The sequence below is a fragment of the Perna viridis genome, chromosome 7 (assembly GCF_037379345.1).
Source record: "Perna viridis isolate PV_CMFRI_1.1 ecotype Kerala chromosome 7, ASM3737934v1, whole genome shotgun sequence".
NCBI classification, from domain to species: domain Eukaryota; kingdom Metazoa; phylum Mollusca; class Bivalvia; order Mytilida; family Mytilidae; genus Perna; species Perna viridis.
The window spans coordinates 19,690,006-19,716,075 of record NC_142451.1 but is presented as its reverse complement, the minus strand read 5'-3'; the positions used below and the strand labels follow the sequence as shown (position 1 = coordinate 19,716,075).

The following is a 26,070-nucleotide window of genomic DNA, read 5'->3' as shown; positions in this document are numbered from 1 at the left end:
TTTTATTCTCATTCTTTTATTTTATTTTATTATTTTTTATTTTGATTATTTTGATTATTATTATTTTGTAAGGTTGACACATATAAAATTAATACCCACAATTTTAATTTAGTAATTATGTTAAATTACATAATTTTACATAGAACACAATAATGATTTCCAATACAACCAATACATTACAATATTAAAATATTCAGTTGCTAAATAGACAACAGTGCAAAAGTCTGAACATTTCTAGATATAAGAATTCAGAACTATAGTATGATTGATATTTTTTGTGTTTACATCTACAATAAAATGTGATTTCAATACTAAGGATATTAAAAATAATCGCGCTTAACTATTATCAAACTAGTTTATTATTGAAATTGTTATCCGAACATATTTAGGCGATTTATAAGAAATACCATAGCATTGGCATAGTTCATAGTACAATTTGAATGCAATTGTTTATTTCTAATCCCCGTCGTTAGCAAATTTCGAAGTACGTACCATTGACACCACTACTGGCTGTGCTTGTCTGGTAGAGATTGCATATCCCAGTTGCTACAACTTTGAATCCAAGACAGTTTTCATATTTTGAGCATAAGTTTGCACACTCAATACGTCTCTTACTACCCAGTGTATATAAGTCAATTACAAGGTGTCCATCTTTGTTGTTTTGTCTACAGTAATCAAGCTTCTTTTGTTCTGAGCAATGGAAAACGTATATAAAATATTAGAATGTGTGACTAATTTATTAAATCTTCCTTGGCAATAAATATGAAAAACAATTCCTTACTCTGTTAACAAAAATACTGATAAGAAATTATTTTAAAACGTTTTAGTCTTTTTAATCGGTTATCACCAACTAAAAACATGATAATAACTTTTTTCTTCTCACGAAATCGAAGACAGTTTTCATATTTGGTGCATAAGTTTGCACACTAAATACGCCTCTCGCTATCCGGTGTATATGAGCTCGTGGAATGTTTCGGTGTATCCATCTGTACCATGAAAATTGATTTATTCAACGTGTCATAGTTTTCCTTTCCTCTTTCGTTTACCCCGGACTTGACTTTTTATGAAAAACTCGGCGAGAGTTTCTAAAAAAGCAGACGACGCTTATCCTACCGGTGCACTTGGTCCATGCTTTAAGTGTAGTCTGAGTTGCTCATTTACTTTTGTGTCTGTTTGTTCCCTTAATTACTCTTTAACATATGTAGTTTACATAAAATGCGCTTGAAGACAAAATGCTAAACTTACCATCCCCTCTTCGGTCTGTATACACCTCGACTTCACAAAGAATTAAGGCATCGGATGCAGACAGTTTCGTTTTGTATATGTGTATGATTTTTGCCTTTCGTCTTGTTCGACAAGCTAAGGTCAATAGCTGGGGACTTTCTTCTGCGTTGAAACATAATTTATTCGTCGACCTAGGCATGTTATTAAGAGTTGCTTCTCCTAATTTGTACATGAAGATTTGATAACCATATCGTCTTTTGGCTGTTATTTGAAGAAAATAAATAAGGTACATAAACAAGAAATTTTTACCTACAACTTTAACATTTTTGTCAAACACTTAAATGATGTGGCTTTCAAAATTAAAAAAAAATGAGAGTAATGTTTTGACCAAATATGATGGTATAAATGAATAAATATATTATATTTTTGCAACAATTTACTCAATATAAAGAGAACGGATATGGTGAGTGGTATCAAAGAGACAACAACACCCATCGGGATGAAAAATGTCAGCTGGACGCCACCAATGGGTCTTCAATGAACGACGAGGAAACCCTCATACACAGGACAGGCTGCAGTTTTCCTTAAAATATCATTATGCACAGGTCCATCAAACGAGTTATCTTATGTACTTATGTAACATAAAAATAACTGAATGTGAAAACGAAACAAGACACACAGAAAGCCAGAAATTCCTGACTTGGGACAGGCGGGAAAAAAGCAGCGGGGTTAAAGTACTATGGTGTTATCACAACCGTCCCCGTTTTAAAACTGGCCACTGTGAAAAAATATTACACGATTAAACGCACCTAAACATATCAGTTCAAAAAGGTCTGAGTCTCTTGTCAAAACAGAAATTAAAAAAATGGTTATACGTTACACAGATGCACAAATAAAGGACTACTAGCATTTAACTGACATGCCATCTTCAGACTAGGGACTAGATTTTATTGTGCCATGTTAAAATAAACAAGCTATTCATTTTGATTTGGCTTCTACTTTAAGCTGGCACATACATTTATTTATAATAAATGTGCGTCAGCGACGTCCTACATTTGTAGACCATCTGTCAAACATAAATGTCTGAATTCATTCTGTCGAAAATGACGGATGTATTTAGTATGTGATTGTGCGAACGTAGTAGCACATTATGAGTAATATGAAGTCTTGCAAATCCCCGTTGGTTGAGACATCATCGATATATCAACATAACGGTGTATATCAACATCCCTCATAGGCAAAGCCTCAATTATATTAAAACAGTTCAAATCACTCAAAAAAGGACAAAATGGTTTATATAGAGGGAATATGCATTTTACGCGAATAAACTTTAGAACTCAAAGACCTATAAAAACAATGACGAACGAGTTATCCAGATGTATCAAGATAAATAGGAATTGTTAGTTGCTCCTATAATAATTGATTAGCTTGGTAGAAGATAGTAGAACAATCTTTTCGTTTCAAAAAACTTTACCAAAATGTGCCAAATTCTAATGTTACGTGTTTTTGTACATGGCTCAAGAAACATTTTTTTCAATTCTTTTTTATGAGCATGTTGGTCATTTATGGGATGATTTTGACCGATTTATGCTAATAAACAAATTGGGGTGGGGCAGTGTACGTTTGAGGAAAGTGGCTTAAGAACAAAGAGTAATTGTGCAAAGTAAATCAAACAACTATATTTTTATTTTTCAATGACATTTTACCAGGTTATTCAGATTTAACTAATCAGACGGATTGCTTACAATTTACTTTTTTGTATGCATATACGAAAAAATAATACCTGCACTTGTTCCATAAATGAATATCTTCTGTATTGAATATTCCATTCCAAGATCAACTCCCCACCAAAATGTTGGTGTATCAACAAGTGTATGTGCACAGTATATCACATTCGATGTTAAGCCATCAACAGCTTTGTCCGAAGTCAGGTACTCCGAAAAGTGTTTGTAAATTGAACTTTGCTTCGTCAGTTTGCCGAAAGCAACATTTGCTCCAAGTGCTACATTTAATAAAAATATCGTGTTCTTTTTTTTTAATAAATGCATTTTTATTTTATTGATAAACAACATCTGGTGTCTCACAACATATTGCAAGCTTGTGAGAACTAGAAAGAACATGTTTTCAATATTAATAATTCAAGCAGAAGATGAACATGAGTCTAAACAATAGGCTTGAAATATATGTTTGTTAACCAGCATATTATAATGTAATTTGAAAATTGTTAATTACCATGCTTTACTTTTGAATTGGTTTGCAAAACGTAATTCTAACCAATTAGTTACAACGTTCAAGAAAAAAAACTATAACTTTGTACTAAAATAATGATCTTTATATATAAGAGGTGAACTTTTCTCGTTGGACAAAAATGTCTTCATCTCATCTTTAAATTAAGTCATCATCATAAATTATCTATCCATTATTTATGTCGTCGAATTGTCTTCAAAAACTATCTATAAACTCATTTTTCAACTTGAATACAAATACTGTTTTAAGTTGATTGTGCATGAACGGTGTTTTTTTTAAAGTACATTACCTGAATCTTGAGTTCGAAAAATCCATAGAAAGAGGAGTCCTAGTAACAAGTCCATGACACGTAACCGTAATAGTGACTATTAAACACGTATTTATTTCCATAATATGGATATACGTTTTCAACATCAAGGACGTGTTACAATTCTGTACTGATATCTTGAATTTGCGATGCAGAAAATTAAGTAAATGTACCATTCTGTGTAAGAATCAGTCAAGGGGTAGCACTTTGGTCATTTTTGCCTCAGGTTTATTCAATACATCTAGAAAACAACTGAAAAGGTTTTTAATCGTCAATGACCGATATAGTATTTTTATACTTTTATAGGGAGAAAATGCAGAAATTTTTTAATAGTGCATTTCAACTAAAATTGACCTATCAATATCTTAAAAAGGCAAGCTTCACAAACACTTTGATGGTTATTTCTGGAGGCTATGAGGTATGACTAATTGGACAACACAATAAAATCTCTGCGTTTTTTCTTCATGTGCCAAACTGTATACATATTTTGCCTGATTCTGAGACAGCGAAGTACTTAAATCCTATTGATATAATCTGAATGCTTTAGTTGTAAATAGGAGGTAGTCCATAAACTAATAAAATATTTCTAGGTTTTATGTATATGTACGCTTATAGTTCAGATTGGGTGATTTAATTAAGATAGGACTTAGCAAGTGAATTCTTTGGCACTGCGATCAATACCGCACTAACAGAGTTACCTTGTTTTTTCTAATCAATTAGAATTAAATTTTTTTATAAAATCAGTATTTATTTAGTTTTGCAAAGTGATTACATTATGTATTTCACCTAGTATTACCACGATAAACTTGATTTCACCTAGTATCAACACGATAAACTTGATTTCACCTAGTATCACCACGATGAACTTGGAACACTATATTATTATCCAGAGTACTATAGTTAATTTCAAGGAACAAAGTTGGTCTTCATTTGATTAAATGACACCAGACGAACCTTCTTGGCTAGAGAACTGGGCAATTGAGAAGAAATTTAAAATCTCCATCAAATTTACAATTAATTACCTTTCAGAAAGTTTAATTTTTTCTGTTTTGTTTTGTTTTGTTTTTGTTTTTGTTTGTTTGTTTGTCTGTTGTTGTTTTTTTTTGTCTTTGTTTTTTGGTTTTTTTTTTTTTTTGTTCTTTGTTTTTGTTTGTTTGTTTGTCTGTTGTTGTTTTTTTTGTCTTTGTTTTTTGGGTTTTTTTTTTGTTCTTTGTTTTTGTTTTTGTTTTTTTTGTTTGTTTTTTTTTCTAACAATTACCTAAGTCATTTTACCCGGTTATGGTGATTCAATCAATTTAAGACTAACTCTATCTATTGAAGTTAACTATATTACTTGCTGAAACCTCTTCAGCCAATCTACTATTGAGACCACGAGGCCTTCATTACATTCTTCATAAGAGGGGTTGTCAAGGCCTTATAAAACTTGTTTAATCCCAATGTAAACATGCGCCTGTCAATGGGTAGATGTTGGTGTCTTTGTGTCGTTATTTTATATTTTGGTTTTTTGGTTTTTTTTAAATCATCGTTCTGTTACCGAAGGTTGTATCGCTTTTACTGTCAATGCCTTCCAGAACTTATTTAAAGGTGTGTTTACAGTTATTGAAGACCTTTTGGTTATTCCTGAAATTATTAACTATTTTGTATTTAGGTTATACGCTGGTGCATTTGTTGTGTTTCACCAAATCCGATTCTGATCAATCGAAATTGAAATACGAAAATTGATTTTATCTATGTTGCTTAAATAAACACTTTAAAGATATTTAATTCAATTTCTTTCTAACAAAGAAATAACTGACTTGAACATCAATAGACCCTTCTGTGGTAAGCTGATGAGCATGCTCAATATACACTTCTGCGAGGTAGGTCTTGGGTAAAATAAAAGAGTTTTCCTCGCGGAAGTATATATTGAGCATTAAATTCGACGCTACAAGTTATTGCTCACCTATGTAGAAAATTGAATTATCTATCGAATGTAATTAAATTTGAGACGTTTTAGTTGAGTAATAAATTGTAGAGTCGAATTTATGTGACTTCTGACCGAAAAATCGAAAATCTAATTTTTTGATAAATTCTGACTATGAAAATCGCCAAAATTCATCAAAAGAACCCCAGAAGTATAAATTGTGATAAAACTAAGCAGAAAATACCAAATAAGCCATTTTTTACTGAAGCATTAATACTCTAGGGGTTTTGAAATTGAAAAATATGTATGGGGTACATTTTTTCGCATTTTACCGCAACCCTAAGTTTTACCGCAACTTTCTTGGTACTATTGAAAAGCTAAGACATTGGGCTACACGATGATACCTGTATTTGTTTAGTTTATTCACACATGCTATCCCAGGAAGGCTTAGACGGTCAAACAATGGAGTCACAAAAATCTTGGCTGTTTGACCCATAGGGGTACAAATATAGGCTTATACTGAAAAAGAATCCGAGAATATTCTTTGGCGACTAATTGATTCGGAAATGGGAGGTATAAAGGTATCTACAAATTACCATGAAGTTGATGAGTGGGGGGTGCACGGTGGACCCTCCCAGCCCATGGACTAATTCTCCGGTGTATGCATTTAATATAAATATACTGTTGTTAACCGCATTTTATATAAAAAAAGAAGCAAAAAACACCCATGAATACAATATTTTAATATACATGTACAATCACGGCAAAACATTTTCAAGTTATACTTTTGTTCATATAGTGCTGTGGACAGGTATCAAAAAGTGCTTTAGTTTTCGAGTTTAATGGGCCTAGAGGGTATACGACTATATCATATGTCAATGGAAAAATATATCAATGTATTTTTTGAATATCATTCCTTTTTTAACTGAAAAAAGGTAGAGTTTTCTGCTATTTTGCATTAATTAGAGGAGGGGTCAAAGATCAATCGACCCCACACCCTTTGAGAAGTAATTTAAGTGAAATCATTTATTGTAGGTATAAGGAAACTAGTAACATGTAAAGGTCGTATAGAATTTCAAAAATGTAAAAAAGAACTTTTTCCGTCAAAAGTTAATCACAGAACAAAATTGCCTCTAAAAATGGTTATTTATTTCAATGATTAAGTGATAAAAGACACCGTAGAATATTACAATGTATATCTAAATATTCTTTACTGAATAACAAATAAAATAAGCACAACGTTCTCGATTCGATCTGCAATACGAGCTTTACAAAATGTGTTTGAAGTTGTAAATTTTCACATATCTTAGATACTAATTATACTAAAATTGTAAAATACGAAATCATTTTCCGGACAACCTGTTCTGTTTCCGAAATATTGGTACAACAGAAAAGCATGAATATTATCCAAAGTGACTTATTTTTTGCCATGATGAATATTTTAAATGCATTTCATGCAAATAGATAAAAGTTATTTAATAATTAAAATGCTCAACAATTTTCGTTTTGAAGAAATTAGAATGAAAAATAGAATATCTATAGTCAAGACAAAGCACCGAAAATACAAAAGTAGTCATAAGAATAACGTATATAAATTTGAAGAATCAAGCCAGGCTTGATAAAAAAAAATGGGGGGTTTGGACCAGATTCATTGGTAGGATATTAATTTTAACGCCTTTTTTCTGTTTTTTCTTAAGCGCCCGTCGATCTGTTCTTATATACATGATGTCATTCCGGTTTAAACGAAGGAGAGAAATTCTGGCATTGCTTAAAAGTCATCTAGTATGTGACAGTGGAAAGAGAACGTTACAAAGATTTTCTGTAAAAGGATTATTTCAAATAAAATCGGCCTTTATTATCATACAGACCGATGAAAAGTCTCCGTGTTATGAGTTGCTTATTTCCGATTCCTAGATTTTACAGCATCTTCGTTAGGCAAGGGTTACGATCCTGTCCCGCCCATTGTGTAAAGGGAGAAGGCATGACAGTAACCCTAGGGTAGCAAAGACGCTTTTACAGTTGTGATCCCATATTCAGTTTAATTCGTATTGGTATTTAGATTGTAACAAATCAGAATTAGAGAGAACTATAAAGTGGCTCACTTATTCGTTCTGTGCTTGAAGCAGACTGACACTATTAGCTGCCCAAAAAACGAAAACTATGACATTGTTAATGTTCAAAATTACTTCTCTACCTTGTCAAAATATGGCGATAGAAGTAACAATTCAATGCACAAACTACTTACTACAACTGCTTTGTACATATATGTTTACGCCACAAAAAAGGAAGTATAGCATAGCAAACGGTAGATTGTATCCCGTTTTTAAACGTCTTGATCAGATCCTCTCTCTTTTTTTAAATATTCTTGATCCGCCCCTGGCCTGGACAATGATGTTTCCTTTCAAGTAATATTCTATAACAACTATGTTACCATTGTGTCCTATTCATAAACTACTAAAACTGGAGTCTTTTTGAGAGGTAAAAAAATCTTAGAAGATTTTATTGCGTCTGAACTTCTTTCTTCTTTTCGTTAGAATTTTTACAAGGAATCTGGTTTGTTTTTATCAACTCGTTTAGTATTATCCGTTCAGGGCAGTGGCAGATCCAGAGGGGGTGCTTTGGATTGGCACCCCCTTTTTATTGGAAAATATGTCATTTTCATGTGTAAAATTGACAAAAAATGGTAATTAATATCCTAGCACACACACCCTTTTCTAAGGAATCCCGGCTGGCACCTCCTTTTCACAGTCTGGATCCGCCACTTCAGAAGATATTGCATTACAAGCATCAGTCTGGCGCACGGTTAAACACCATAAGACATAAATATTGTGACAACATGCATGTACATGTTTGGACATGCTTCCATGCAAAGTCCACAGGTTATGTATTGTCAAAATTTATTACGAAATCCATCCTAATCATGAACCCCCGAGTCGCATTTTTGGGGGGCATTTTCGTTCTATGATTCAAAAGTCAACTATTGTCGGAAAAAGTTTTTTCACATTTTTGAAATTATATGCATATGACCTTACATGTTACTAGTTTTCGTTACCTACAATGAACGATTTCACTTAAATCACATATCAAAGTCGATTGATCTTTGACCCCTCCTCTAATTAATACAAACTAGCAGAAAACTCTACCACTTTTCAGTTAAAGAGGAATGATATTCAAAACCTTTATTGATTTATCTTTCCATTGACGTTTGATATAGCCGTATACCTTCTAGGCCCATTAAAGTTCGAAAAATCCTTAACCGTCCGCAGCACTAATATGTAAGCGTCACTGATATTGATTTTGACAAAATTTTACCCACATAACAATCATTTCAACGAAAAATCCGTTTTTAATTTTTTAATGTAGAAAACATTAATCAAATGTGCGAAGTTTTAAAGTGCATTAAAGTGGTATTGTTGCATAAATCTTAATCAAATATAGATGAACTTTTCATGAAATGCACATGTGGCACAATATCAAACTTTCTTTCTTTTCAAATTTTCAATTCAAATTTTGATATTCGATAATAATAACCAACACTAAAAATCAATAGTTTTAGATTAAATAAATATTTAAAAGTAATGATTAATGCATCCCTAAATTATTGGGGGAAAATGTGTACAAAAGCAATGCAAGCTAGATTGGAATTGATCCCAAATTGTTGCTGATTCTGTCATTATTATGGTTTAAACGATATTACTTTATGCTATATGAACGTGGTTTAAATGAAGTTGAAATATTGTAATAGGTTTCTTTTTATAGGTAATTTTTTTTTTAATTTTTTACTAGTACAATGTATAAAAAGTGCTGTAATGTCATAGCGCTACTAATTTATTTATTATTTTTTATGCTTTATTTCTTTGTATTTAAGCGATGACCAAAGCACATTTCATATCCAAAATATGCAACAGTGCCAACGTTTTTTAAAGCCAAAGAAACATCAAGAATGAAATTTTCATTTTCTGTAATGACATTTCACATGTTTATCTTTTTTTTATTTCATCTGTATCATAGCATCTGTTTTGTTATGGTTTAGAAAATGAGCATTAAACAGCATTTTTGTTATCTCTGTTTTTTTCTCAACTGTATTTTTTTTTTCTGAATATTTTTTTTCTATTCACGCCATCACATTATGTTTGCAAGTGTTTAAAAATAATCATATCATCTTTTTTCATATTTTTTTATATATGCGTGTAATTTACATATATGTTACGGAAAGGACTCCACATAGTATAGTTTCAAACATGTGTCTTATCCTTTGTTCCTATTTGAACAATAAAATATTGAACGGCGATCAATAAAAATAGTCCGGCAATTTCTAATAAAATAAGCGTTTTTCATATGCAAAGGAAATGTAATTATATAAAAATCATTTGTAAGAAAGACATCGTCATTTAGTAAATTGGAACTTTCATTACCAAGTATGAGAGTACCAACGAAATAAAAATATGTTGATATCTTTTTGGATCAGCCGTTATTTCTGAATGACCAACGACAACAACAACTTTACTTGGCGACATTTGATGTTAAATGTTGTAAATAGCTCATTTTTGATAAAGCCCGGTTTCTCGGTCAACGCTTTAACACAACGATAAACATCTTTAACGAGGCCTTCAATTTTTTATATTCAATATATTTTTTTAATAATTATATCATAGTTCAGCCTCAATCACGCAATAAGAAGTGACGACGCCTTGGAATTACATAGGCCGTAGGACATGCTTATCCTTCCCGAGCACCTGATGTCACTCATCATGTTTTTTTTTTTTTGGTTTTTTTTTTTTGGTTTTTTTGTTTTTTTGTTTTTCTTTTCTTTTCGAGTTCGTATTGCTAGTGCTCTGGTACATATTTTTTGTGTTACGTCGTGTTTTGCTTCATTTTTATATGTAATTGATTTTATTTGGGTCGCTAACTTTTATAATTCTAGTTATTTTTGTTTCTTGATTTCACGATCTTGTTGGTATTTAGATTTTTACTTTCATGTATTTGAATAGCCCATTGTTCACGATTCGGTATCTCTAGAAGATGTGTTTATGAACTCGTTAACGATAATAAAGACGATTATCCAATTAATTTGCGTAATTCTGATAATATGAACAGTAGATATTATTGTATTAAATTGATAGCCAGCTAGTTTCATGTATCAAATGCTATTTACTATGGAAATTTTGAATTTAGTAATCAGAGTGCAACTCTTTACCTGAAAGGAGTTTTCTTTCTACTATTCCACCGAAACCTTTCAATTCTCAAACAAATATTTAATATCATTAATAAATAGTGTTAAATCCAAACTATTAAATTCTAAATCTTTTGATGTGTTAACTGAATATGTTATTGCTGGAGATTATGACTTATCTTTCAATATTTTAAAAATTCATATGTTACAATAAAATGAGTTGTCTATGAAAATAACAGCATGTATAAGAATGAGGAACAGTTTTTTGGTTTTTCAGAGTTTTTCACGAAATACACACAGACATCAAAGAATGAATGTGCAACCAAGGACTCAAGTTCAGGAGTATTGACCTGATTAACCGATAGGAAAAGTGTCCCTTGTGTTTGTAATCACAACCGTCGATTATATCGAAAAGAGGAAACTACGACATTTAAACAGGTCTGTCCTCGGGATGCTTATGTGCTCAATAAAAATCAATAAATTAGAGTCTATCGACACAATCAAAGAGACCAAAATTAAATTGTACAAAGACAAATGAAAACAAAATTGATTTACTGCTTTTCAACATACATTAATAAAAAGTTATCAAATAAAGAATTATGCCTTAATAAACAAGTTATGTTTGAGGTGGTACAAAATGTTAAATACATCTTTTGTACTATTTGACTTTTAATTTTGCCTGATGTCAATTTCATGCTGCCTAATTGTATTGCGATATAAAATAAGCCGTTGTGGAGGTGCCATAAAATCTGGTTTAAAACATTTGGAAATGCCTCTACCAAGTCAGGACCATTGCAGTTGTCTCCAATTTCATGTTTTTCTTTGCTATTATTATTTGTTAAATGGATTTTCTCTTTTACTTATTCTTTTTGACTCTTGGTTGGAGTAAGCAAAATTTTTACAGTCAGAAACTTGTGATGTATCAATTTTTTTCTCGAAAGTGAAACATTGCGTAATTGACATACAAGTTTTTAGATATTCTGGAGATATATAAGTGAAATAAGTAGCCAAATGTCTCAGCCTTTTAATACTACAACGTTCAGTCACACCTACCGTTTGCAAGTAAAATACTATGTAATTGCATCACAATCATAAAATCGCACGAATTTATATATTGGTACTGACTTGGTTTTGTTTTGATGACTAATGGTGGCTGTCTAAAAAAGAGGCTTTCTCATATAAAAACTTATAGACATACAAATAAACCATTGCATGTAAAAAATGTAATTTGATGGATAACAGCCTTTTCTGCACCTTGAAGATAAGACGATTTATTTCCCTGTCAGAATTTCCTATGGTAATAAGAATTATTGTCCCTAACTTTAAAAACAAATCCGGCGCTGAAAAATATATACATATATATTTTTTTAGGGTTCCGACACTGTAATATAAATAAAAAAATTAAGTACCAAAAACCAATGCATAATTCAGATACATGAACTTTGGATTTTGTTGGGTGACGGAAATTTTATATTTGAATTACAAGAGATTTTTCAAAATTTCAGATTTTCTTCCATTCAACGTGTTACCGGCATCATTACATAACAATAATCAAATAATATTAACATTTTTTAATTTCTGAAATTTTCTTTTTATGTGCAAAACTAGGTACATACGACATATAAATGAAAATGTAGACACCTAAAAAGTTTTACTACATTAAATATAACTAAAATAAAGAGACACCGATAAGTAAAGGTTAATGCAAAAATCTCAATCATTTTGAAAATGCCAGTTTCGGTATACAATGCGCGCGTTTCAATGAGCAATTTTTGAACAGCAACACTAGAACAAAATAATTAGAAAAATATATCGGAACAGAAGCCAAATCCGGTTTATACTTTTGTAGCATTATGTTTAATACAAGAATTGAAGCCTCGGTTCTTTAGGGGTCCCGCATTTTATGACTTTTTTTTGTGAATAGTATATGATAAATAGTTCGTGGTCAGACAATGAACTCGGGTGTCACGCATATGATAACAGTTCCTGGCATTTCTCAGCAATTCTATGCATCTTGTTTCATCCCAGCATTTAAATGGTGTTTATGCCCGTTTCTTTGTGCATATAAGTAAAGTTAGACTTTAAATATAAAAACACCATGAGGATAACCAAACAGGAATTTTTTGTACATTTTGTTTTTGACGTCAATAAACTTTCGTGAATGGTTGATGTATAATACAATAAAGAGTCAAATTATAACAAACAGTATTCATATATACTAGTGGAAAGAAACTTTCATATACAGAGTTGTATTCTTTCAAAGAGTTAGTTAACTGTCCTCTTTCATACAATTCATAAAAGTTTATAGCTTTTACGAATTAGGGGATGTAGTAGATTACATAATTAATTATTAAAAATAATTAAAAACATATCATTTGATGACTGACAAGACAAGTGAATGAAATCAAAAGTCTAATTTAATTTAATTCAATTTTTTTTTTCAATTATTGCCAATTAAAATGTTTATTTTCAGGCTGTACAATTACATCTAATAGCATTATTTTACACAAAGATACGAGGAAGTGATCATTTAAAAATGTCATTTCTAACTTTCAAACTTTAGTAAAGATGTATCTTTATAAACTAAAATATTACTAGTATTTTCAACAGATGATACTTTTAACAGATTGAAAGTGAACGTATAATACCAGTAAGATATTTAACTTCTTCTTTTTCACCACTTATTACTATTACATTTTTATCTTTTCTTACAAAAATGCATACCTTGTATGGATCGGTAATATTAATAGTTCTTAGTTCTGATAGCACGTGTCCCCATCTCTCTAAAGGTACATTGATATTTTCTGTACAATATTGTTTGAGGAAGTTATCAAGTTGTATTTCCACTTCTTTTCCTGTAGATTTGCATTCAGCGCGTAAATTTCCTGCACATATTGATAGTGTCCCGCTCTCTTTGTCAACCGGAAGTACAATGTAAGCATTAATCTTTTTCAATTCGTTTGGCAAAGTAAGTTGTGCTGACGCATATTTGAAAAACGTTAGCAACTTTGGATCTACAGTTATTTTGTGTATCTCTTCAATGAAAGGAATGTAGATCAACACATTTTTAACCGACCTGGTGAGTATTCTTCGCTTTTTCGGATTTGGCAACATCCATTAAATGTTCAGAGTTCTTGTTTGTAACTACTTACTTATTTATTACAACAAATACACATATCAATAAAAAAAACTAAATTCTGTACTTTAAATAATATAACTAGTGACTCGGTTGAAACTGGTTTACAGCAGAAATGATGAACAAATGAAATGATGACATGCCATCGTTTTATTTTTCAACCGCCAACATTCCATTGTTGTCGATTATTATATTCGTAGTTAATAGAGGGTACTGATAATCATATTATTTCAAAATTGTTGTTTTGAATATACGATGCTAAAATAAATGGAATAAAGCAGATGATATTATATAATGCCCTTCATAGGTTCTGCCTTTTGTAGAGGCGATAGTAGTCATATACTAGAAATTAGATTGGAATTGCAATGCTAAATTTGTGTTACTTACAGTTGTTTACCATTTCCTAATAGGATTTACCTGTAAAAATGCAACTCTTATGCATAGTTTCAGATGACGCTACCTGCAAAAGAACGTTTCAAAATTATCTTCTATTTTTTTATATATATTTCCTTATATACCGGTTACACTGCTTTTTTTTTGCTCTTCAGAGACAGTAGCACGTACTTTTGTGTTTTTTTCTGAATCAAGTTGTACGTTTCATATGAGCAAATGTTTGTTGAAATTTGCTTGCTTGAGCAATGGGGCAAAAAGTTTGAGCTTAGTCGATTTAAAATGAATAAACAACTTTCTTTCATCATGATTTTGTCAGGCCATTATCGACATGTCATTTTCAACTTTCTTTCACAGAAATATAAATATTCCCAACAATGTTAAAACTGACAAAGGATGAGGGTGCATAAGGCTCTGTAGCGCATACTAGAAGGAAACTTCAGTAAACTTAAAATGTTTCCATTTTTGGTATTAAAACAAATGTTTTCGTCTTTGTTTTTAACGAAATCTAAAAAATGAAATTGATTTTCGTTCATAAAAGAAATAAACAAAGTTATATGCATGTTCAATCTGTATATGTTGAAAAAAAAAGACAATTACACCTTAGGGTTATGTTTTACGCTATTCGTTAGATATATATAATACATTAAGGGTGGGATTTGGTCAGGGACAGATATAATATAGGATATATTTTTCTCCTCTCTTTAGTGTGGATCTGTGATGCTTTTAATTGATATGTTAGAAGAATGGATTATCGAAAACACAACACTTTACAGGTTATATGATTTTCATGACCATATCATATTATTATTATTATTATTATTATTATTATTATTATTATTATTATTTCCATTTTGGATTCAACCAGAGAAATGTTTTATTCAGCATAAATGACTGCACATATTGAATCTTTGTACCTTTACTTCTATACACGAAAAAGCTATCGTTCCGTTAAATAGTGTTTTTCAACAAGTATTGACAAAACTAAGAACATGCTTATATAAAATTCAGTGTCATCAAGAGTATGTTCCACTGAAAATGGAATTCACAGAGATGAGATAATCATGTTTTACCGTTGCCTCCTCAACTACATGGTAACACTACATGAGTGACCATATCTTCAAGATCACTGCCGTTTCTTCTGTTTAACTACAGGCAGACAGACCGACAGACGGATCCCTGCTGAGTTTAATGTTTTCTGGGTACAATAGGTAAAACATAATAAGCACGTACATGTACAAATCATCGTTGGTAAGCTTATAATTATTTTTAACTATTATAACTATTAACTATAATCAACTATTCCTATAATATTTGCGAAGTTTTAAAATATATAAATGAGAAAAATAACAAATGACATTTGTTCATTAGAAATTATGAATACGAGTAGTGGTAAATTAATGTGGGAAAGTTTGAAATAAATGCATCTATATAGGTGTTAGCTTTCAGCCGGAGCCTCCCGATATTTCATCATACATTTCGTAATCACAACCGTTTTGTCTGTCTTCTAGTAGGAGCTTTAAACCTACCGCTTTCGGAATTTTCAGTAATCATCAGTTACAATGAGGGGGGAAAGAGAAGTCATGAAGCTCAGAAGTGACACATATGAATTTATTAGGATCAAAATAACAGTCCAAAACTAGTGTTGTAAAATATGAAAATAAATTGTCACAAATTCTAGTATAGGGGAGTTCAAATTTAATAAATGATATTTTGTTTTGTATTTTGTTGACAATGTTGAAAACCATGATTTAGAATAGTATATTGAAGTATTTATTTTATCTTCACTACATTGCACAGAAGTCTTATATATTATTATAAAAATGAGACGTCAATTAATATTTATTCCCTCCTTCATAAAACTGGAATAGGCCTACAAAGGTGCCCTTTTAATGGAAAGTATGTAATTCATACTATAGTTAAGGAACAAGTGTTATAAAAAATGCAAACACTTTCAGGTTCACGTGAATTACAATTTTTGAAATAGTGCTATGAGTTTATTTTATTCAATTTTGATTATGAGTAGGCTTAAAAGTGAATTAAGTGCTTTATTAATTGTGAAGGACTTCCATTGTAATTATATTTCTTAGCTTTATTTTCATTGTAATTGTTGTTCTGGATTAAGTGCAAAGATTTACAGCTCTGATTTGAGTGTTTAATGTGAAAAATAAATTTATTGGAATTATACTTATGGCTGAAGTGTATTAAATTTCATCAGAACTATAAATATACATTTTGTACATGTATATTTTAAATAATATGAAAACATGTGCAAGAAATCTATAAGAATCCGAATTATTGTTAAAGTAGGTACTTTGAAGGATTATATTTCAATGCATACATTAAAAACCAGTATTCAATGGATTCAGCTTTGAGATGGGACAATGCAAATAATTAGTAGCATAACATTGTAACTTCAAGTAATTTTTCATTCCATGAAAAGGTTACTATTTTACTTTAATTTACCATTTCATATTTGCTATCCGCTTTTTTTTTTTTCTTGGAAAAATATAAAAAAAAATATTCACAACCAAGAGTTTTCCACATTAGTACTTTTCCTGTGTTAATCACAAGAGTAATCAAGGGAACCAAGGTTATAGCGGTAATCAAAAGAATGTAATCCAGGGACAAAGACCAGACATGGAAAACAGACATTCACAACAAAGAACATAAAGTAACTAAAATCATCCATACAAAGTAACAAAAGTAAATGGGCAACTCGGACTCCACTAAAAACTGGGATCATGGACCAGGTGCACCGGTAGGGTAAGCGTCCTCTGCTTTTCTAGAAACACCCGCCGAGTTGCTCATAAAAAGTCAAGTCCGGGGTAGACAAACGAGGGAAGGAAAACTATGACCCGTTGAATAAATCAGTTCTCATGGTGCTGATGGATACACCAGAACGATCCACGAGTTCATGATAACGACCATAAAACTTCTGTAGTGATGACTTCAATCTTGTAGCAACATAACTTTGTTCCATTGTTCAAAAAATACATTGAATATGTCTCTATCAATTGCTAAATGCAATAACTAAACAATAAAAAATACCAATTATGAAAGAAACGCACTCAGTTCCCTCAAAACATAATGAGTAATATTCAAAGCTGAGACAATTCCATATGATGTGAAACATAGCAGTATTGGCTGCCTTACACCTGTCCAGGTAAGTATTCATGAGTGAGTGGCTACCTATTCATCAACTCTTACAATAGCAACTGGTCAGTTTAAATGTCAAAATAGCTTTGTCAGTCCTTTGTATTGTTCAGCAGATTGGTAACAAAAGAGTGTCATGGTTGTAGGAAAGTCACTGTAACAAAACACTCAGATATATATTGTAAGCAAAGCACAAAGTCGATATCGATCTGTAGAATGACACGGGATTCGTAGAATGAAGGCAGTTCGGCTATTACGTCTTCGTGGTTGATGTCAATGTACTCTACTGAACGTAGTTTGGCCTTTCTTCTACTTCTTTAATGAACCCAAACTGACAGACATTGTCTCATAAGGCATCAATGCGATATGCTCAATCTTTCATGTGAGCTATGAACAATGGAAGCTGACTTTTTTAGCTACAATTGACTACATTTCTTGAAAATTATCCTAGTTAGACAAACGATTTTTAAAACATATAATGACACAAACTAAAGTCCACCGATCACAAAAATTGAAACAAGTGAATTAATAATAATCAGGTGTATATACTTTTATATGCTACTTGTTTGCAAAAACAGAAAAAAAAGAAAGAAAAAAAATTATTGTTATATTATTGTGTATAATCAATGAAATCATTTTAAAATATCATCCAACATTTTTATTGGAAAATGTAAAATACAGGTAAATTTTGATAATCAAATCCTTTTGAGGACCCCATAATCCCTTACCTTAATGGATGTTGTTTTAGTCTAATAATTAAATGTTGGAAAAAACGTGAATACACCGGTTTAATCCTGGTATGCCCACAGTTAATTACACCAATCATCAATTAGTTTTAAAAATAAACAAAAAAGACAAAGGGTTTACTGACCATAAGATTGTATAATCTGTTCCAAGTATATAGGTGTCATATTTGTATATTTCTGTGTATATAGAAGATTTTGTTTTCACCGTGTAGTTTCTTTTCAATATGTAAATAGAAAAAAAGGATGAATAACATATCTTTATATACTTCAATAATACTTCACTGAAGTCAATTATAAGAAATTTAAACAATAAATATAACAATATTGAAAAAATATAATTTACTATTATATCAGACAATCATAGCACATATGAACTACTTTGTCCTATATAAATACAATTTAATACACATAATGTTGAAAATAAATAATATGAAGCACTATACATAACACAAAACAATGAATTTACAAATTATGCATATTTCTTCACAAAATATATTTAAATACGCACTGTTGATTCACATTACAAAAATACAATATTAACAATGTCAATCAGAAATCAGTCTTTCAGTCCCAGTGAAGTAGATGGGATGCTGCGTCGGCGTAGTCTACCACGTTAATGAGTCCTTGCTGGTACCTGTCTTTGAGTTGCTGAAGTCAGGCGTCTATCACTCTGTATATGCGTCTGTATATGGGCGAGCTCCGCCTGCTGCGTACTAGATGATGGTGCATTCTGTAACTGCCTGGTCTTCTGTGGTACCTTTATAATCTGGTAGATGTTTGGATGGGCATGCTGAATTTTCTTCTTGATCTTATTGTGCCAGCCTTCCAGGTGGATGGTGGTGCGGGGTCCTTCGGTCTGATAGTATGTCCATACGAAAGGGCGTCCTTCAACCCGAAACTCTGTCACATAGTTGGTGAATGATGTTGTATAGGGTACGTTGTCAGCTTCTCCGATGTCTCCAAGTGCGTTGAGCCATACGTCTTCAACTAGGTGTTGTGGTACGAGTAGTAGGACTGCTGCTCATCGTACAAGCTGGGTGATGTCGTTGTTCTCTTTGTAGTGGAAGAAGCAGCTTTTAACGGTAACCTCAGGGAAAACGGTGGTCGCTGGGTTGTTAGTTGCTGTCGAATACAATGTCTGGTTTGAGTTGAAGCTGGTGTTGTTGAGAGATGTGTCAGATCTGGCTGAAGAAACGTTTGTAGATGATTTTTGTCCTTCCCTGTAGTAAAGCAAATCCAAGTGGGTAAATGAATCCGTCTGCCACTGCGTTTACTGTGTACAGCTGTTGGAACAGTGATGGACATACGTAGAATGTGCGTCGCAGAAGATTGTGTTGGCAGCAGCTATGCGAGTTAGGTTGTTGATAGTAGAGGAGATCAGCGTGGGTGGGTAGGCGTCATCAGTAGATAGAAGGAACTGGTCTCCGACAGTAGCAAGGCACCATTTATCTTGTAGATTGATGTCAGTAGTTGTCTTGGGTAGGCGTAGTATGTTGAGTGACTGGGTGACCGTCATGTGTATTAACTGTTGCTGGACAAGCTGGACTACTACATCGCCAGTAAACTCTGTCTTTGCGTCTGTTCTCCATTGTGAAACGGTGACCTGCTAGGACCAAACTTTCTCTGCCAAACATGTTATGGATGTACTGAACTGCTTGAAGTTGAGCGTTTGACATACTTATTATGAAAGATACAAAACTGAAACAGCTTCCTATATATAATGCTTTTAATTTATGAGAAGAGTTCAAATGGACGCATTTAACGGCTCGGATAAGCTGACAAGGCCTGTTTCAATGGCAAATCTTTGATGGATGCAATATAAAAATCCTAGCTTGGATGCAGAATTCTGTTCACATTATGTCACTTATAAGCTTGGATACTGAAACAATTTTATTTTTCAGATTGTTAATTAATTCATTTAAAATATGAAATAAATAATAATTATGCAGTTAAACAATAAACAAAGTTTAAAAAAAATGTATCTATTTAATTCTAAATTAATCACATGTTATTAAACATGTTAAAAGATATTTCATCAAAATCAAACATATTTTATCAAATTTGTAAAGTATTTTGTCAAAATTGTATAAGTCTTACATTTTTTTGTTAAATTTAAGCATAATGTTTACAGATTTATCATTAAAAATTCACTTGATTCAATAAAAAATTATAGGATTCTTTACAGTGAAATACAGGTACATTTCAAAAATAAACTTTAATTGTTAAAACAACATTATGTTTAATCATACCTGTAATTAAAAATGGGCACACCAGGATGACACCTACACACCATATTTACTCAACTTGCTGCGGTGTAATTAGACGGGCGGCGAGGTGTTTAATCATGTGATAAGTAGCTAGGTCACATGATACATGTACAGGTAAAGCCATTTTAAACATGATTTTTTCACTAAATAGACATAGATATCCAGCATTACCAAAAAATCCTATAGAATAAATGAATAAATGCACACTTTCAGTTTCAATGTTTTCTGGATCTCACTGTAAAATAAGTGGCAAAAGAGTAAAAAAAAAGCTATATCTTTCCTGATTGGCCTTCCAGAGGGTTTTGGGCCTTCATTTCCAAATATTTGTATTATAAATTACAAATTTAATGCATAAAACTGAAAATTTACAATATAAATTACATTAATATTGAGTTTTCTTTCTAATGAATGATAATTTTTACTACGATTATATCAGTAGGCAGAATAAGGCCTTATAGGTCCTCATTCTTTGAAAAGCAAATTTTGTTATCTTTGCCTCAGCGGAATTCGAACTCGTTTCGCTGTGATACCTATTGTGACACTGTCTGCATCAAGTCCAGCGCCCTTGACCACTCGGCCATTTAGGCTATATCAAAATATTGTTTTCTAGTTTTCGTTAGCCAGGTGATTCCTTTTCATTGGTTTAATCTAGGGTTATAACTAAGTTCACGATGTATGGTGTACACAACAGTTCGTCTAGGTGTTGTTTTGTAGGAAAAAGTATCAATTTAAAGACGCTCGTCACATCAACTACAAATCATATAGATGTCTACAATTGTGCGCTACACTGGGTGATAACGTTTGCATGTTTGGGGCTAACATTTCCCAACTATATTAGTACCATTAACTTTTTAAAGCAAATTTTGCTCGTTCCCTATGGGGAACTCGAACTCGTACCGCTCTGACATCTATGGCAACAACGCATGCACTAAGTCAGAGCCCTTGACCACTCGGCCAGCTATGGTATATCATCGTTGCTTAGCATTTTAATTTGTATTTTTCGCCCTTGAACTTAACAAATATCGCATTTATACTAATCAAAAACAAAAACAAATACAACTTACTGATTTTTGCCTTTCTAAATCTGGCAACTGACTATCTGTTACTTGAAAATCAATGCTGAAAAACATGAATGGATCCTATATAACATACTGGATTAGATTAAAAGCTCAAGATTCATATATTTATATGTCTGAATGGTTATTCGCTCAACGAAGTCTCATGATTTGAGGAAAACACACATTTAACCAATAACAGTTAAGTAACTTTTCTAAAGATACAAAAGGTGTCAATTCTAATTGCAAAAAAAATGTATAAAATTAAGCTTTTTGGTCTTTAGTAAACTATAAAAGTATTTTATAACATAATTTTGTCTTTTTCAATGAGTATTCATTTATCTAACAGTATGTACTTTTATATAAGACTTATTCTATTTATTTATTTATTTATTTATTTATTTATTTATTTATTCTAATTTAATATTATTATTATTATTATTATTATTATTATTAATAATAATACTTATTTCATATTTAGGGTAATTACATTACACATTTGAAACTATATTTTTTTTTCTATTTTAACAAATTGAACATGTCCTGATCTTTTGTTGCTATTAACTGTCTTTTCCCAGTGTTCGATATTTTTTCTCCGAGAAAGTAATAAGCCCGGCACATCGCGACAATTAACTAAGATTATATATTGAAGTACATTTATGAGTAAGAGTACTCAAGGGAACCAATGTTATATCGGTAATCAAAAGAATGTAATCCAAGGACAAAGACCAGACATGGAAAACAGACACACACAACAAAGAACATAGAATAACTAAAATCATACATACAAGGTAACAAAAACAAATAAGCAACTCGGACTCCACTAAAAACTGGGAGCATGGACCAGGAGCACCGGTAGGGTAAGCGTCCTCTGCTTTTCTAGAAACACCCCGCCGAGCTGCTCACAAAAAGTCAGGTCCGGGGTAGACGAAAGAGGAAAGGAAATCTACGACACGTTGAACAAATAACAAGTAACTCTTATAATACGCTTTTCTAAATAAAACTAAACTAAAGAAAACACAAATGAATAATTCATTAACCATATGTATAGTTTATGATGTTAATTCTCAAAATGCGTCTTAGAGAAGCACGATAAATACTCTTCAATGAAACAATATATAATTTACATATAAGATAGGGCCGAAAACGGCAACAAACAAAACATCAAGTCAAACATTCATTGATTTACGCGGTATATCAGACTCTACATGTGGTTCTACAAATGCATATACTAACCTTACGCGTGTTTGTCCTTCATCTTGTTAAAAAATCTGCGTACGAATTCCTCCATGGTAATATTTTCCAATATCTCAGGTTCGCTCACACTCTTCGGAACTTTTTCTAGATTAGACAACATACGTAAAATTGTTTCTTGCTGTATCATGAATATTGGATCGTACGTTTCTATCAGAGCCATTTCCAATTCGTCGAGAACTTTAGCGTATTCGAGACGTTGGTTTTCTAACTTTCGTAGTGACTGTTTAAGGGATTCTTCCTCTACATGTTTATGGTTTGTTGTTTTTGTTATATATTCGTCAAGGACCAAATCAACCATGCTGTGTAGCTGCTCTGCGATTTTGTGTATTGAGTTTGTTAATTTTTCATTCTCTTGACGAACGGATGGAATGCTGCTTCTTTCAATGTATGAAATCAATTTATCTTCGTCTATGATGCAATTCTTAAGATGAGTAATGTTATTTTGAAGGTTTTTCCTTACAAGAGCAGCCATCTCTTGAAGCTCCCCTAGAGTGTGTCCTTGATGTGTTGATACAGGACATTCCGGACAAACCAGGCATTTACACTGCTGACAAAGTATAAAAACTCTTGGTCATGGTCCTTGCATGAGTATTTGTTTATACACTCTAAATCAGTTTGTACTAAGTTCCTTACTGTATGTTTTGCGGTTACTGGGAAGTTCTCGTGAGATTTCTGACACGAAGGACATAAAACATACCTACAGTTGAAGCAATAAACTTCTCCTTTCTGCTTGTTGCAGCTGTCACATAGTTTTTTAGGTATTTGGGCCATATCTATTCAGTCGTCAGGGACATTTACTACCAGGAAGAAATCTCGGCTTAAAACCGGATGTACATCAGCATACATAAAAAGTTATTTTTAGGTATTGATTTTAGTTGTTATCAAAGATTACTATTTAAATTTACACGGCACATGGACAATACAATTGAATTACATTTTATCTAGTGTTACGTCAATAACGATTTACAATACAATTGTCAGATTTAATATGATATTTATTTTAGATAAATGAAGACTATACAAATTATTCTGGAATTTTTTCATACGTCATTTTCCTTGAATGGGGCAATGTATCACCTACAATGCGAGATGAGGTCTTGCACTTGAGACCAAGATGAGTTTCAGTGATCATTACCATATCACATGCATACATAACTTGTTCCTCAAATGGTTGGTCTAAGTGCCACAAATACTGAAAATTTCCTAAAGTCTTGAAACATTCTTCAAAGTTTGTGACGTCATTAATTTCAAAGACTTTTTGGAGTTACCATGGAAGTTGAGAATATTCTCAGACTTAATCAATTAATTATTAAGTTTTGTGGTGCTTAGGCCTGATGTTAACATTACAAACTAACAAAAATCTGTCAATTTTATTTTATAACTTGTACTCTAATGTGTTTTGTAGTGTTTTGTACAACTAAATAACAGTCATTATGTTTAAATTGTGATAAAGATGGCGTTGGTTTGAATAGATTAACACTTGATCTTAATTGATTTCATTGAACTGTGCCAAGGTAAAGGTTATTCTAAAAACTGCATGATTCTAGGGAGAAAAGTAAAATTTCTTTTTAGTTCTAACTAGCACGAAAACAATATGATATTTTATTGTAAAACGTAGTAACATGCTGCTGATGACAGGTTACTCCTTTTTTCTTTTTTGTTGTTGCATTAAAATCTAAAATTGAGGTTATTATTTTATAGTATATGAAATTGAGATGTAAAACGGAAACATTGTATTACTTTTATTACAAATGAGAATATTGTGTCTCCTAAAACAAAGATTTTTCAAATCATATCGTATTTTAGTTTGTCATTTACTTTTGTTACTTTGTGTGTATTATTTTGATTATTTTATGTTCTTTGTTGTGTTTGTCTATTTTCCATGTCTGGTCTTTGTCCCTGGATCACATTTGTGTGATTACCGTTAGAATATTGATTCGCTTGTTTACACTTAGGTCAAAAGTCTTGCATCTTTATTTCACTATCTTACTTGGCTACAACAATATACCTACTGCAACTTCTATCAAATAACCGTTAGGTAAAGTATAATTCTGTCCTTATTATTTTATCGTATGTGTTCTGCTTGTTTTTTTTAGTTTCTAATTATGTTAACCCCAAAGAACATTTGTAATTAAGGAGGTAGACCCAGAGTAAGGGACATAGCTCCTGAAATCAGTGATATGTTTGTATCATATTCAATTTCACCAAAGCCTATCAAGCTTTCATATGAAACAGAATGAAATCAGTCCAAGTTACTTTGATGCTTAAATGAAATGAAAACAAAAATTACAATGATTTGTAAGAGTTGTGTCCCTTACCCAAGGGTTACCTCCTTAAACAGATAATTAAAAGTACTATAATGACAAGAGAATAACAAAAACAATATTTAATTAGTGTTTTATGGAGCATAACTATTCTCTCTTTCACGGACCAATTTCTAAAGCAATTACAAATGGTGTTTAAATAGTTAATTAAATTGCCCCTTAATGATAGCTAAGTAAGTATGAGTATAACCATAAACTAAATATTGAAACATGGTCAGAAATAATGAATACGTGTGCATGCGGTCATTTAAAAAATATTTTTGCCTTGAATTTCCGCTTTTTTCATGTTTTTTTTTTTTTTTTTTTGGTTAAGTTTTTTTTACGTTGTATTGTTTTGTTTCGTTTCTGGCTTTTTTTTCATTTTGTTTTTGGATAATTTACCAATGCTCTCATTGCTTGCATAAAAGTTAGTTTGCTTAGAAGTGTCAAGAACTAATACATTTTTCATTAAGTTGTACTTAAAATTGCATTTATTTGATTTTTAAAAGCAAGGTGGAAATGAAATAATAAAAACAGACGCAACTAACAATTTACGTACACGACAAAGCTGCATCATATCATTCGGAATGTTCGTTAGCTTCGCATATTGAACTTCAGCGACTGTATATAATCCGAATGGAAAGTCTTAACCAAAACAACATCACGACTAGGAATACTCAGTCAATTGTTTATCATCGATCTTGTGTATTTACATGTAACATCCAGAATTATGGACGACATTAGGGCTAGGGTTCCTACGCCGCAACATATGTGGATGTGAACCGGACATCAAAGCTTCTGATTACAGAACCATGGTTAGACCTACACCTGAATATGCAGCCACAGTTTGGGATCCCAACCGAGACAACAACAAATTCTCGTTCTTTCCAGAGCCATCAGGGACTA

General features: G+C 31.9%; 1 protein-coding gene across 4 annotated transcripts; it reads right to left on the bottom strand.

Moving 5' to 3' along the window:
- On the bottom strand, nucleotides 1-23,694 carry LOC148611705 (uncharacterized). 4 transcript variants are annotated; one of them, XM_088592527.1, is made up of 7 exons: nucleotides 23,559-23,694; nucleotides 21,614-21,668; nucleotides 14,408-14,450; nucleotides 13,579-13,889; nucleotides 3,761-4,030; nucleotides 3,008-3,226; nucleotides 1,246-1,485 (listed from the first exon to the last, which is right to left on the bottom strand). In XM_088592527.1, the coding sequence occupies exons 1-5, from the start codon at nucleotides 23,630-23,632 to the stop codon at nucleotides 4,007-4,009; spliced, it is 507 nt and encodes a 168-aa protein (XP_088448653.1). In that variant the 5' UTR covers nucleotides 23,633-23,694; the 3' UTR covers nucleotides 1,246-1,485; nucleotides 3,008-3,226; nucleotides 3,761-4,006. The 4 variants fall into 4 exon arrangements, with proteins under 4 accessions (XP_088448651.1, XP_088448653.1, XP_088448654.1 ...); XM_088592528.1 differs by having other exon boundaries at nucleotides 3,761-4,019; XM_088592525.1 differs by lacking the exons at nucleotides 13,579-13,889; nucleotides 14,408-14,450; nucleotides 21,614-21,668; nucleotides 23,559-23,694 and adding an exon at nucleotides 1-690 and having other exon boundaries at nucleotides 3,761-4,011.
- Between the last annotated feature and the right edge of the window lie 2,376 nt (nucleotides 23,695-26,070).